At 39.8% G+C, this 12,581-nt stretch overlaps 1 protein-coding gene across 1 annotated transcript; it reads right to left on the bottom strand.

Moving 5' to 3' along the window:
- Window positions 1-851: 851 nt before the first annotated feature.
- Window positions 852-1,290, bottom strand: LOC105814583 (iron-sulfur cluster assembly 1 homolog, mitochondrial-like). The gene is made up of 2 exons (XM_012649605.1): window positions 1,172-1,290; window positions 852-1,137 (listed from the first exon to the last, which is right to left on the bottom strand). Exons 1-2 carry the CDS (start codon window positions 1,273-1,275, stop codon window positions 852-854), a joined length of 390 nt encoding a protein of 129 aa, XP_012505059.1. The 5' UTR covers window positions 1,276-1,290.
- Between the last annotated feature and the right edge of the window lie 11,291 nt (window positions 1,291-12,581).

Raw genomic sequence — 12,581 nt, 5'->3', positions numbered from 1 at the left:
ACTGCCAAATAGTATTCTAAAGCAGTTAAACTAACTTACAGGTACCAGCACTGTGTGAGAGTTCTATTACCTTATAGCCTCACTAACACATTCCATTTTTTGTTTCTTTTGTTTGAGTCATTCTAGTGGGGCTGAGTTCAAAATATGAACATTTTTATTTAGGCCAAAGCACTGATTCTACATACAGATGAAATCCAGATTTTACAATTTACTTGAAAGTAAATTTGCCTCTTGAAAAATACAAAGAAGTATTTAGCTATTTAAATGAATCTAGGAATATAAAATATTTTTTTCTAAAGGAAGGTAATAGGATGAAAAAAGGCTTTGAGCAACACGTTTAAACCATTGGCCACTAAGTACCCAGCACAGTGCCTGGCCCATAGTGGGTATGGGTCATACAAAAATACTTCTGGAGCATCTACTATGTTCCAAGCACTGTATGCTAAGCACATACCCGTAGACAAAACGGAGATCCTTTTGCTGTTACAGGTCTTAACCTTCTTGTGGGGGAGAAAAACTAAACAAATTCAGGTAGGGTAAGTGAAGAAAACAGTATGGTGATAAGGTGACTGGAGGGGCATGTTGGGGAATGTCTCTGAGAAGATGACACTTGAGCTGTGACAAGGAGAATGCTAGTCAGCCATGCAGGGGAAGAATATCTATGGCAGAGTGAGCAGCAAGTACAAAGGCCTTAAGTCAGGAATTAGCTTTTTTTTTTTTCAAAATGCATCACTTTATTTTCTTACAAGGCAGCCACACATTAAACAGGTGGTAGTCACATGATTTCTTCAGTAAGCCCCAAGGCGTCCATGAGTGTTCCTGGAGCTCATAGCCAGAGGAGTCCTGAGGTTTCAAACATTAAAGCTTTCCCCACAGCCACAAGTTCCTTTGATCTTTGGGTTGTTGAACACAAACTCACTGGATAATTTGTCTTCAACATAGTCCATTTCTGTTCCTAAAAGTGTTAGCTGTGCTTTCTTTTCAATGAACACTCTGACTCTATCTTGAACAACTTCTTCATCAGAATCTCCTTTTATTTTCGTATATTCTAGAGTGTAAGAAAGGCCATTACAGCCTCTGGTTCGGACACCAACTTTCCCACCTACGTGTTCAGGCTTATCTTTAAGGAGCTGCTTTTTCTTGTTTACTGCTGAAGGTGTTGAGCTGCTTTATCTTGTTTACTGCTGAAGGTGTTAGGGTGAGGGCGGCTCGGGTGGGCTGCAGCTTCCTCTTGCTCACAGCCCGGACGGTGGCCTGGACTAAGGAAGCCGACATCTTTGCCACCGGGCGCCCCGGTGCCTCGGCCGGAGCTCAGCAGCCTCAGCCTCTCTCCATGGACACGGCGGGCGCATTCAGGAATTAGCTTTTAATGTGAGCAAAACAGGAAGGTGGCCGCTCTAGCCAGAGCAGTGTGTGAGTGGGTGGCAGGAGATGGAAAATGCAGCTGCCGGGGTGGGCAGGCAAGCCTTCTGCCAAGACAAGAGCGTAGATCTAATTCCGTATATTGCAGGAAGCCATGGGAGGATTTTAAGCAGGCAAACAATATGACAATTTGTGTGTTGTATAGAGAATAGAGTGCAGGGCCAGACTAGGGAGGAGATTGTTGAAGTAGTACAGGTGAGAGATGGATAAATACCAGTATTTTGTGAAAAGGTTTGTATTACCAATATTTTTTCTCTATCGCTTAATCCTTTCTTAACAGGGTATCAGGGAGGAGCAAAAGTTTTATATTTTGTTAAAGTACAACTTACCAACGTTTCCTTTTATGGTTTGTGCTTTTTGTGTCCTAAGACATGCCTGTTGCAAAGGCAATAAGACACAGTTGCAAAGATTTTGTCCTATGTTTTCTTCTAGAAGTTTTATAGTTTTAGTAGGCCTGTGGCCCATTTGCTGTTAATTTTTGTCAACCTTTTATTTTAGTGGCATTATTTTATCTGATTGAGAACCTACACTTACACCTAATTGGAAATATGATTATTTGAAGTAGGAAAATAAGATGTTAATGTTTCATATTCCATCATAAACATTATACATGATTATAGTATGCTTGGGAAATTCAGAGGAACAGATTTTTTAAAACTCATAAAAATGTAAGTTTTCGGATAAAATAATGTACATATAAACTAGATACCAATATTTTCTACTTCAATTTATAACATAAGCATTTTGCATGTTTTACAAACTTCAGAAACATTTGAATACCAAAATGCAAAATTTTATAGTGATCAGCTTTATTCTAATCATTGTTTTCTCAGTGACAATGGAGAATCTAAATAACTCACTTTTTCTTTCGTAGAATCTTTATATTTTTAACTTAATTTTTTATTAAGAAATACAAGAAAAAATATAGTGTAATGAATACAGATATAACCTTCACCTAGAGTCACCAGTTCACATTTGCCTCATTAACTTTACATCTTTAAAAATTTTTAATTGTATATATTTAAATATATTTAAAATTTTTAAATTGAGCCATTTGTGGGTAATCATACTTTGCCCCAAAATACTTAAGCATGCATCTGTTAAGAATGACAACATTCTCAACTAACCATGCAATCTTATAACATATAGCAAAATTAACAACTCTATAATAGTTACCTAATTTTCAGTCCATAGTCAAATTTTCCCATTGTTTCCAGAATGTCTTTGGTAGCTATTTTCTCCTCACGCCAGGAGCCATTCAGAATTTACACATTGCATTTGGTTATGACATGTCTCTGACTACTTAAAATCCAGAACAGTCCCCTCATATTTTTGTTCTTAATGCCATTTTTGAAAAGTTCAGGCTAGAATATTGTACATTCTGGATTTGTCTGATTGTTTCTTTATGCTAATTGGCTCATCTCTGTATTTTCTTAAAGTAAAACTGGGCCTAATGCCTTGTTTAGATTCAGTGTTTGTTCGTATGTAAGGATAATTATAGTTGTGTTCTCATTGCAGCACGTCAGGAGGCACATAACGGCAGGTCGTCCACTGTCAGTGATGACACTTGGTTGAAGAGGTGACTAGCAAATCTTGACATTGTCACCTGTGAGGTGCTACTTTGACAGTATCAACAACATTTTACTTGGTGTGTTTTTGTTTTTTTCTTTTTGAGACAAGATCTTGCTCTGACGCCCAGGCTGGAGTGCAGTGGCCCCATCATTGCTCACTTTAACCCCGAATTCCTGTGCTCAAGCTATTCCCCTGCCTGGGTCTCCAAAAGTCCTGGGATTAAAGGCATGAGCCACCATGCCCAGATGGACTACTTGCTGTTTTTATCATCCATTAATGATTGCTGTCTGAATCAGTTATTACACTGGGGGGATGCAAAATATGATTTTCAATTTTATCATTCTTTCTGCATTCATGACCTGGCAGCATTCTATAAAAACAAGCTTTCAGCCTTTCTCCCTGTGTGTGCGCATTCTTGGGCACGTGTGCATGTTCTCTCTCTCTCATCACTATGGATTCATGCATTTTGCTTTATTCAGTAAGTTAAAATCACCAATTATCTCCAAGACTCCTGAATTCTTTTGACATCACCACATTAGTCTCTGGATGTTTCCTTGCTTTCTGGCCCAAAAAGGTGTCTTAGGCTCACCTTGTACCTTCCCTGTCTCAGATCTGGAATCAGCCATTTCTCCAAAGAGCCCAGGTTTCAAAGGACTCAGTTGGAGTAATCTTTATGAGTCAGATACAGAAGTAATTCTGTTTTCTTGTACTACTTTCCAATTATGGTGTCATAAGTGTTGGTGACCACAATTAGTTTCTACTCTTCTCTCAGTTTGGCATTTTCCCCATATCCCGGTTACTCAAGCTCACACCTGATTCCTGTGTCTGCAGAGGTGTCACTTGCCCAGCAACCACTGCACACTGCCGTGAATATGACTGACTTCTGGCTCCCTCTTAGCCTAGCACATTGATTGCAGATGGTAATTCCAAAGGCAGGAGGGATGAACAGGAAGAAGGATGAGTGACTATTTTAGAGGACGTGCTTGGAGGAAACAATCTAATGAATGCAACATTTATTGCTGCTTCCCCAACATTCAGCACTTGTGCTCAGTGAACGTTGAATAAATGTGGGCTCCATGATTTGAGGGCATTATTTAGCAAATCTTAGTAATATTTGTACTCGCAATGATGATGAACCAGGTGCTGAGGTGGGAGCAGGAACTGTACCCAAGCATAGTTCCCTTTTCCCTCCTTTCATCACCTTCATCATAATTCTTGTATTTATTAACTACCCCTCTGCTCTCCCCACTAACTATAAACTCTGAATTGAAAGACCATTTTTATCTTGTAGACTCTCTGAGAGAATCTTTGACACTTGCTATGTGCCTGGCCATAATAGGCACTAAAACATTTGTTAAATAAATACATGAAATCAATAAATACCTGTCGAATGGAATTTAGGAGGCCCAAATTTTATCATGTGCTTTGCTACTAATTAGGCAGTATGATTTTGAACAAGTTTGGATTTCGTTTCACTCTTTGGTAAACTGAGAAAGCTTGGGGTTGCACATCAAAAGCAGCAAGGGCTGGGCAGGCGACACAAGTAGATGAGGCAGACAGAGTGGGCACCGCGGCCAGTGCAGAGTAGAAAGGCCCCATCCAATGGAGTTGGGGAAACGCAGGTAGGATGGCAGACCAACGTGTAGCAACGTCTAGTTTTGAGAAAACAGAAATAGGGATGTCAGTGAGATGTTGGCAACTAATTCAAAGGCTTTTTAAAAAAATTTATTTTAAAGATGGTGTACACTGAACACAAGTTGTTTGGAGTCCAGAGGTCTGTGAGTAGCTGGTTTGCTGGAGTAGTTACCCTGAGTTTCCATCCACTTTTGACATTCGGTAATTCCGTTCCGTCCCATACGGTACTGCTATGTCGTATTATGGCCAGCAGGGGGAGGAAGTTCCCCAATACTGCGGTCCCCAGGTCCCCTGCGCTCGCTGACACCGGCCCGCGGCCTGCTAGGGACCCGCCGCAGAGCTCCGCCGCCCTCCCCACCCCGTCCGTGGAAAAATTGGCTTGCATGAAACCCGTCCCTGGTGCCGAAAAGGTTGCGGACTGCTGCATAATCTTTCTTTCAAGTTTGGTCCTATAATAACTCTAAACAAAATAACAAATAAAGCTGAAATAGGGCAGTATAGGCTATGTTCCATGGACACCGATTCCACAGTGTGAGGAGTTTCTAATTGTTGTACATAGATTTTTAAAACGTGATAAAAGATTTCAAGCCTCAGTGAATTCTTAAATTACTACTTAGACTGGCTTATCATGGAATCAAAGGAAGACATCCACTCACCCATCCATTCCTCTACAGCCATGTGGACCTGCCATGTAATCCAGACACGTGTAGATCATTCTATCTCCAGCAAAAGAAGTAAAACTTACAGGATTTGGCAGCTGGAAGCAGAGGGAAAAGGTGGGAGGAAAAGAGTAACAGTCACTCAACACCTAGATTGTACCAGAGCCTTCGTGTAGCTTATTCTTACAACAACAACTCCTTCATGTAACAAGTCCTTCTTTATTTTATTTTTTACTTTTTTTTAAATTTTGCAGAAGAAGGAAAAGGCTTAGAGAAGCTCAGAAGTTTACTTAATATAACATAGAAAGAAGCAGTGCTGAAATTCAAGTCCCGGTGTGAACTATAAAACTTGTGGACATTCTACCTAACGACATTCTCTAAGTCCAGGGCTGGCAGATGTTTCCCAGCAGGTAAATGGAGCTGGGGGGAGCAGCGGTGAGGGAGGATATGCATATGTATTTACGTAAGTTTGCCATAAATTATATTAAGATAAAGAATGGTAGCACATAATTTATAAATGATAATAAAGTATGCAATACTTTTTATTATAAATTCATGGCCAATTGGTTCTCTTAGAATATTTTCACTGAGTTTTGCCAAAGTCTTGTATCTATAGCCAACCTAAGGTTATCATTTAACCATGATTTGACAAAGTCAGGCTAGGAATAATGCTTCATTACTATCTCATTTGGCAAAGAAGTTGCTCATAGTATTGAGCAATAGGTATAGTTCTGACATGAATGGTCACTGTTATTTTTTTTTACATTGAAGACTAAAGTGAAACAACAAAGACACGTGTTGGAACTTCACTTGTTCATCAGTGACATAAATCAATTCTTTGCTCAATCTGATGATAGTTTTCAAATACTGGAAGAATATTTCTTCCTTCATTTTTTTTTTTTTTTTGCCATTCATGGTGAACAGCTATAGATATGATGCACTTTTAAATTTAGTCTGCATTAACATTTTCTCCATCACTTTCTTAAGTCTAGATGATCAACAAAATAATAAATCAAGCCCTGATTTGTAGTGTTGCCAATTTCCATGGTCTAAATGCTTTCACCAAGGAAGCTACCTACATGATGTCTCTGAACATAGAGTTGGAAAAAGATGTGCACCATTATGTATAGATACAATAGACATAAATAATTTCAAAAGCACAGATAATAATAAGATAGAAAGTGGTAAATGCTGAGTACAAGTCCTCACTTTGGACAGTAGTGTGGAACAATGAAAATGACTGCAAGCTGAAACCATGCAGAGTGATGTTAATGGGGAAAATTACAATTGTTTTATGACCTTTAACATTTTTTTGTTTGTTTTTTGAGACAGGGTCTCACTCTGTAGCCTAGGCTAGAGTGTAGTAGGGTCAGCATAGCTCGCTGCAACCTCAAACTCCTGGGCTCGAGTGATCCTCCTGCCTCAGCCTTCCAAGTAGCTGGAACTACAAGCACATGCCACCATGTCTAGCTAATTTTTTAATTTTTTGTACAGAGGGGATCTTGCTCTTGCTCAGGCTGATCTCAAACTCCTGGCCTCAAACTATCCTCCCGCCCCACCTTCCAAAGTGCTCGGATTATAGGCGAGAGCCACTGTGCCTAACATTTTTTGTTAAAGCATTACAGAGTCTCTTACTGTTGGTTATAAACGTAAAGGGAAATGAAAAAATAGTAAAGCTAATATTTATATAGTACACCAATTTAAAACATTAGAAACATTGAGAATTAAACTTTTATTTCTTTGTAAAAAACTTTCGGTAGTTTAAACAATACTTGCATTCTTCTCATCATATAACTTAGGATTCCTTTTACCTATACCTTCGCAAATTGTCATACTCCTTTCTAAGTTTGGATCAGCTGCCAGCATTTTATCCTTTGTTCTGTGAATGCCATGAAATATCTCTGGGAATTCCACTAAGGCGAATCTTTTTCGGCATCACTTCCTCTTGGGGATATCTTTGTCCTTTTTGCCAGAACCACTTTGGTCATTTCTGTTGATAAGTTTGCCTTCCCCGAGTTCTTCTGGCTGCCACTGTACCATTTCTAGAACAGCAGGGTGTCAGCATTCCCACAATGAGCTATTTCTTCTATAACTCCATTTATGTGTAAGTCAAATTTTACTGCCGGCGTTGTCACTTTTCATTTCTTCGCTGCACTTTCATCTTTGTCGGTCAATTTCCTCTTTTGATTATATCCATTTCTGTTAAATGTCATGTGGGTTTGTCACTGGAAGACAAGAAGGTAACACAACCACATGCTTTGCTGTCTGCATGAACTGAAGGACAGATGAGCAGTGATCAGTCATTGGCAGGCTTTGAAAGAAGTGATGTGATTGGTCACTGATCATGAAGCACATCTATTACTTACATAGTGATTTGTGGACCAAATTGCTAGTAGCGAAGTTTGTACTTAATGCAGTCACTCAATTAATATACTATGGTGACTAAAATTTGAACTGCATTGTTGACAGACTGGTGTTATTTAACTCAACTGTGGTAACTGAAATTTGTGCATATATTGGAACCACGTAAAGCGAGGGTTGCCTGTAGGTACCTTTGTTTTTAATATAATTTAATTGTGACTTTATGTAATTCAATTTTTAATGATGACTGTGTTTAACAACGGCTTCACAAAATTCCTGGAAATTTAACACTCAGCTGTTACAAGCTGATACAAGCCAGATCCAGCACATCACTGCAGAACCTCATAAAGCACTTAATACTTCCCATTTATGTTCATGGCACAGGGGCTGTGACTTAAGTTCTCAGGAAGAATGGCATAGCCAGAGCTATTACCAAGATGGATATTCTTTAAACTCCCCTGATAACTCGTATTCAGATAATCCACAGGGTTATAATAAGGCTATAACCTTATTCTATATCTTCTTGGTATTCGTAAAGAGGATATTTTGGAAATATAATAACTTTAAAAAATTCAACATTTATTTTTAGCTCTTCTATTTCCTTCCTAGCCTTACTTCCTTCATCAGTAGCTGAGAGACTCTATTGGTCAGCTTTTGCTGGGTTATACGGCAGTACGAATGACCCCCGAAATCTTGTAGCTAAAAAACAACACAGGCTTATCTCTTTCTTTTGTTCTAGGTTGGTCCCAGATTGGTGGCCGTTTTGCTCCTGTCTGCAGGTGCTGTGTGCTCCACGAGTCTTCATTTTAGAATCCTGACTGAAAGAGTCATAAATATTGGATCTGCTTTTCTACTGGAGAGGGAAAAGATGCAGAGTTGGACTTTGCCGTGGTTCTTCAAGCTTATGAATGGAACTGGCTCAGTATCACTTCCGTGCCATACTATTAGCCTAAAAGACTCACGTGGCTGATAGAAAGAATAATCAGGGCAGGGAGGCCCTGCTAATCACACATAGTAATTGGTGAGGAAGTTCAGTCTTGGTACCTGTGGGGGGTTGATTCCAGGACCCCCCTCAGATACCAAAATCCATGGATGCTCAAGTCTCTGATATGAAATGGTGTAGTATTTGCATATAACCTAGGCATTTACATTGTCTTGTAGAGTTTAAAGCTGCTGTCCTCATCCCCTGGGCCATGGACTGGTACTGGTCCATGGCCTGTTAGGAACTGGGCCACTCAGCAGGAGGTGAGTGGTGGGCCAGCCAGCAAAGCTTCCTCTGTGTTTATAGCTGCTCCCCATCGCTCCCATCACCGCCTGAGCTCCGTCTTCTCCTCCCCTACCCCACCCTATTCCAGTCCGCAGAAAAATTGTCTTCAGTGAAACTGGTCCCTGGTGCCAAAAAGTTTGGGGACCACTAATTTAAATCATGTCTAGATTGCTTATAATACCTAAAACAATGTAAATGCTATGTAATTAGTTGTCGTACTGTATTGTTTTTTATTTGTATTTTTTATTGTTGTATTATTCTTCTTTATTGTTTTCTTTTTCCCGAATATTTTCGATCTGAGATTGGTTGAATCTGAGGACAAAGAACCACAGATACAGAGGGCTAACTGCATAATCATCCTACAGGGAAGTGAAGAGTAGAAACAAAGCTGGTTTTGTTTTTGTTTTGTTTTTCCAGTGAGGAGACAGGAATAGTTTCTCAAAAATTACTAAATCTCAGAGATTTGATTTTTTAAAGATTCGCTTGTTGATCTAAGGTATAAGCCCTACATTTGGTGGCCTAATGTGTTCCTCAAGGAGTAGTTTATCCATCAGCGTTAGCATCACCTGGGAGTTTGTTGGAAATGCAGACTCTTGGGTGACCTATTCAATCAGAATCTTCACTTTACCAACATCCCCATCCCCATGTAATTCGTGTGTGCATCAAAGTTTGTGAAACTCGGGCCTAATGGACATCTCCACCTGGATGCCCTTTTTAGCTCTTGTTTTCTTTTCCCCCCAAACTTACCTTTCCTAGATTCCCAGATATTTCTCCTCCTTCTCCCCACCCTCCTCCTCACCCTTCTCCTCCTCTTTGTCCTGGTACCATTGGTTACCCCCGTCAGATCCACTTCAGCACTGTTCCTGTCCTGTCCCATCCTCATTGTGCCACTTGGTTCAGACCTAAGAACTCGGTCAAACTAATACTCTTACCTGACTTCCTTGCTTCTAGTCCACCCGTCTCTCCCAGCTTCCTCATTACTCGTCAGGTCGTATTTTTAAAATTCTTTTTAAAGTTACTTGCCAGGTGGTCTTTTTAAAATTTTGATCAAGATAGGAGTGGAGGTGACAAGGAGGTGTTTGGGGCAAGTAAACACACATTCTAAGTGAAAGCAGGGTTCTGCCTCTCACATTCAGCTTCAAGCCATGTCCTTGACCATTTCCCCAAAGCTCCTCACATGAACATTCTGGAGTTGCCTTTGGATGCCAGCCTGCTTTAAAATCTTGTCTGTTACTTGCAGGATAATGTCCAAGTCTCTTAGGAGGACATTAAATTCTCTATGATGTGTTCCTCATCTGCCTCCAATAGAGTCTCTCACTGCTTCTTGTACTAAACAGCCACATTAGCTACTTGGTCTTGTTTGAAGATACCTGTTGATTTATCATTCTACACCTTGGCATGACTGAAGTGCCCTCTTTCTTGTCCTCGTCTTGTTTGCTTATCGTGCCCCAGCTCAAGTGCCTCCTCCTCTGTAAGCCGCCCCTGACCCAGGAAGATATTTAATAGCTCCTTCCTTATGGTATTTTCACCTATGGCATAAATAATTGTTTTATAATTTTATTTCTCCCTTGCTATATCCATACCCTTGAAGGTATGGATTTTATCTTACTCTTCTCTCTAGCCCCAGTGAGCAGAGTTTTTGACATATATAGTAGATGCTCAGTAAAGGTTTATTGAATGAATGGAGTAAAGATTAAAATGATGGCTTAAATCAGGCATTGTGAAGAAATGATAGTGTGATTGGGTTAATATACAGAAAGTGTCTACTGTCAGGCACATAACAAGTACTCAAGAGTGTAAGGTGCTGTTATTATTGTGCACGTTGCCTCTAAACGGGTGATGGTTTCATCTAGTCTGAAGATGCATCCGTTGGCCCTCGTAATAAAACAGAAGTGTCTTTGGCAAATGAGAAGGGGCACTGTTTTTTTGGGAGGCTTGACATTTATTGCTAGTGGGCTGCTATCCTTGTTAGAATATGTGTTGTTTATAATATACTTCTTATAGACCTTTCAAAAATGATAGAACTTTAAAATGAAATTTTAAGTACAATTTTTTTCTTTTTGTGTGCTTCAGAGAGACTTTATGTTAACAATAATATCTAAAGTTTATTGAGCACCTATGCCAGGTTAATATTTTTTTAGAATAGCTTTATTGAGATATGCTAAATTCACTCATTTTATGTGTACAATGTACAATTCAATGAATTTTCGTATATTTGCAGAGTTGTGTAACCATTATTGCAATCTAATTTTAGAACATCCCTGGCACTCTAGAGAGAAATCTTGTGCCCATTTAGAGTCACTCCCTATTTTTACCCCCCAGCCCGAGACAACCACTAATCTACTCTCTGTCTCTTTGGTTTGCCTTTAACTGGACATTTCATACAGATGGAATCATATAATTTGTGGCCTTTTGTGATTGGCTTCTTCAGCATAATATTTTCAGTGTTGTAGCATGTATCAGTCCTTTGTTCCTTTTTATTGATGAATAGTAAGTATTCTGTTGTACCACATTTTGTTTATCTTTTCACCAATTGATGGACATTTGGGTTGTTTTTACTTTTTAGCTATTGTGAATAATGCTGCTACAAATATTTGTATAGATGTATTTGTGTGGACATATGTTTTGATATATTTTGGGTAGACAACGTGTATCTTGATATCTTGGGTAGATATTTCTAGTTTTCTGAAAGGGATAGGGAGGTACAGAGTTTTCAATTTTTCTCAAGGTTACCAGTTATTAGGTGATGGAGTTAGGACTCTAACTCAGGTTGGAAATCACTGAGATTTTCAATAGCCAATCCTGGTTCCCATGGTATAGAGCCTGAGAATAAGGCTTAACACAGCTAAGCAAGAACTTGAGGGCAAAGAGATATGGCAAAAAATGAGCTAGCCCTTTAGCGTCAAAGACTGGACCATATCCTTGCTCTGTGATTGGATGAACCCCAGAAGCAACAGAAATATTAGTTAGAGACAAACTGGTCATTGATGGTTAAAAAACAAACAAGAAACAAACAAATAAAAACTGCCTCCTCCCACTGGAGGATTTAGAGGATAATTAGCCAGAACTTGGGGGAGTTGAAATGTCCTCGACAGAAGTCAAGTTCAAGTCGACAAACAAACACTGAGTTGCTAGGCTGCCGTGGGGGCCACCCTGAGGACGGAGATCAGCCTCACACACCCAGAGACTGAGGGCTGTCCTGGGGGGTGCTGTCACCATCTTGTTGGGACTATTGTCCTAGGCCTTATGGAGAGCTTGGGAAATTGTTTTTAGGAAAACAGATTGAGATATAAGGAGAAGGGGAAACCGAGATGGCCTACATTTCTACAACAGCCTCCTTTGGTTGCCTCCTGTCTCTGTCCCATTGCTCCCTGCTGTCTCCAGCATTGTTAATTCGCCTGCATCTCTTTGCCCTTGGGGGCAGTTCCTGTCTGCAGGGCACCCATATGGCCATGACAAGCACTTTTCTCAGTGCCAGTGCAGCGCCATGCAGGAAAGGCCCAGTAAATGTTCCACCTCAGTTATATCCAGTGTTTTCTCAAGGTCACTGGAAGCAAAGAAAACCATGTTTAAATTTTCATTTTAAATTTCTTCCCTTTTTTTTTTTTTTTTTGAGGAATCTATAAGATGCCTGAAATATATACACCATGGCACTTTAGGCCACC

This window comes from Propithecus coquereli, unplaced genomic scaffold, assembly GCF_000956105.1.
Source record: "Propithecus coquereli isolate 6110/MARCELLA unplaced genomic scaffold, Pcoq_1.0 Scaffold30, whole genome shotgun sequence".
In the NCBI taxonomy this organism is placed as follows: Eukaryota; Metazoa; Chordata; class Mammalia; order Primates; family Indriidae; genus Propithecus; species Propithecus coquereli.
Note: the sequence above shows the minus strand (reverse complement) of the source record. Positions and strands in the feature narration are given on the sequence as shown.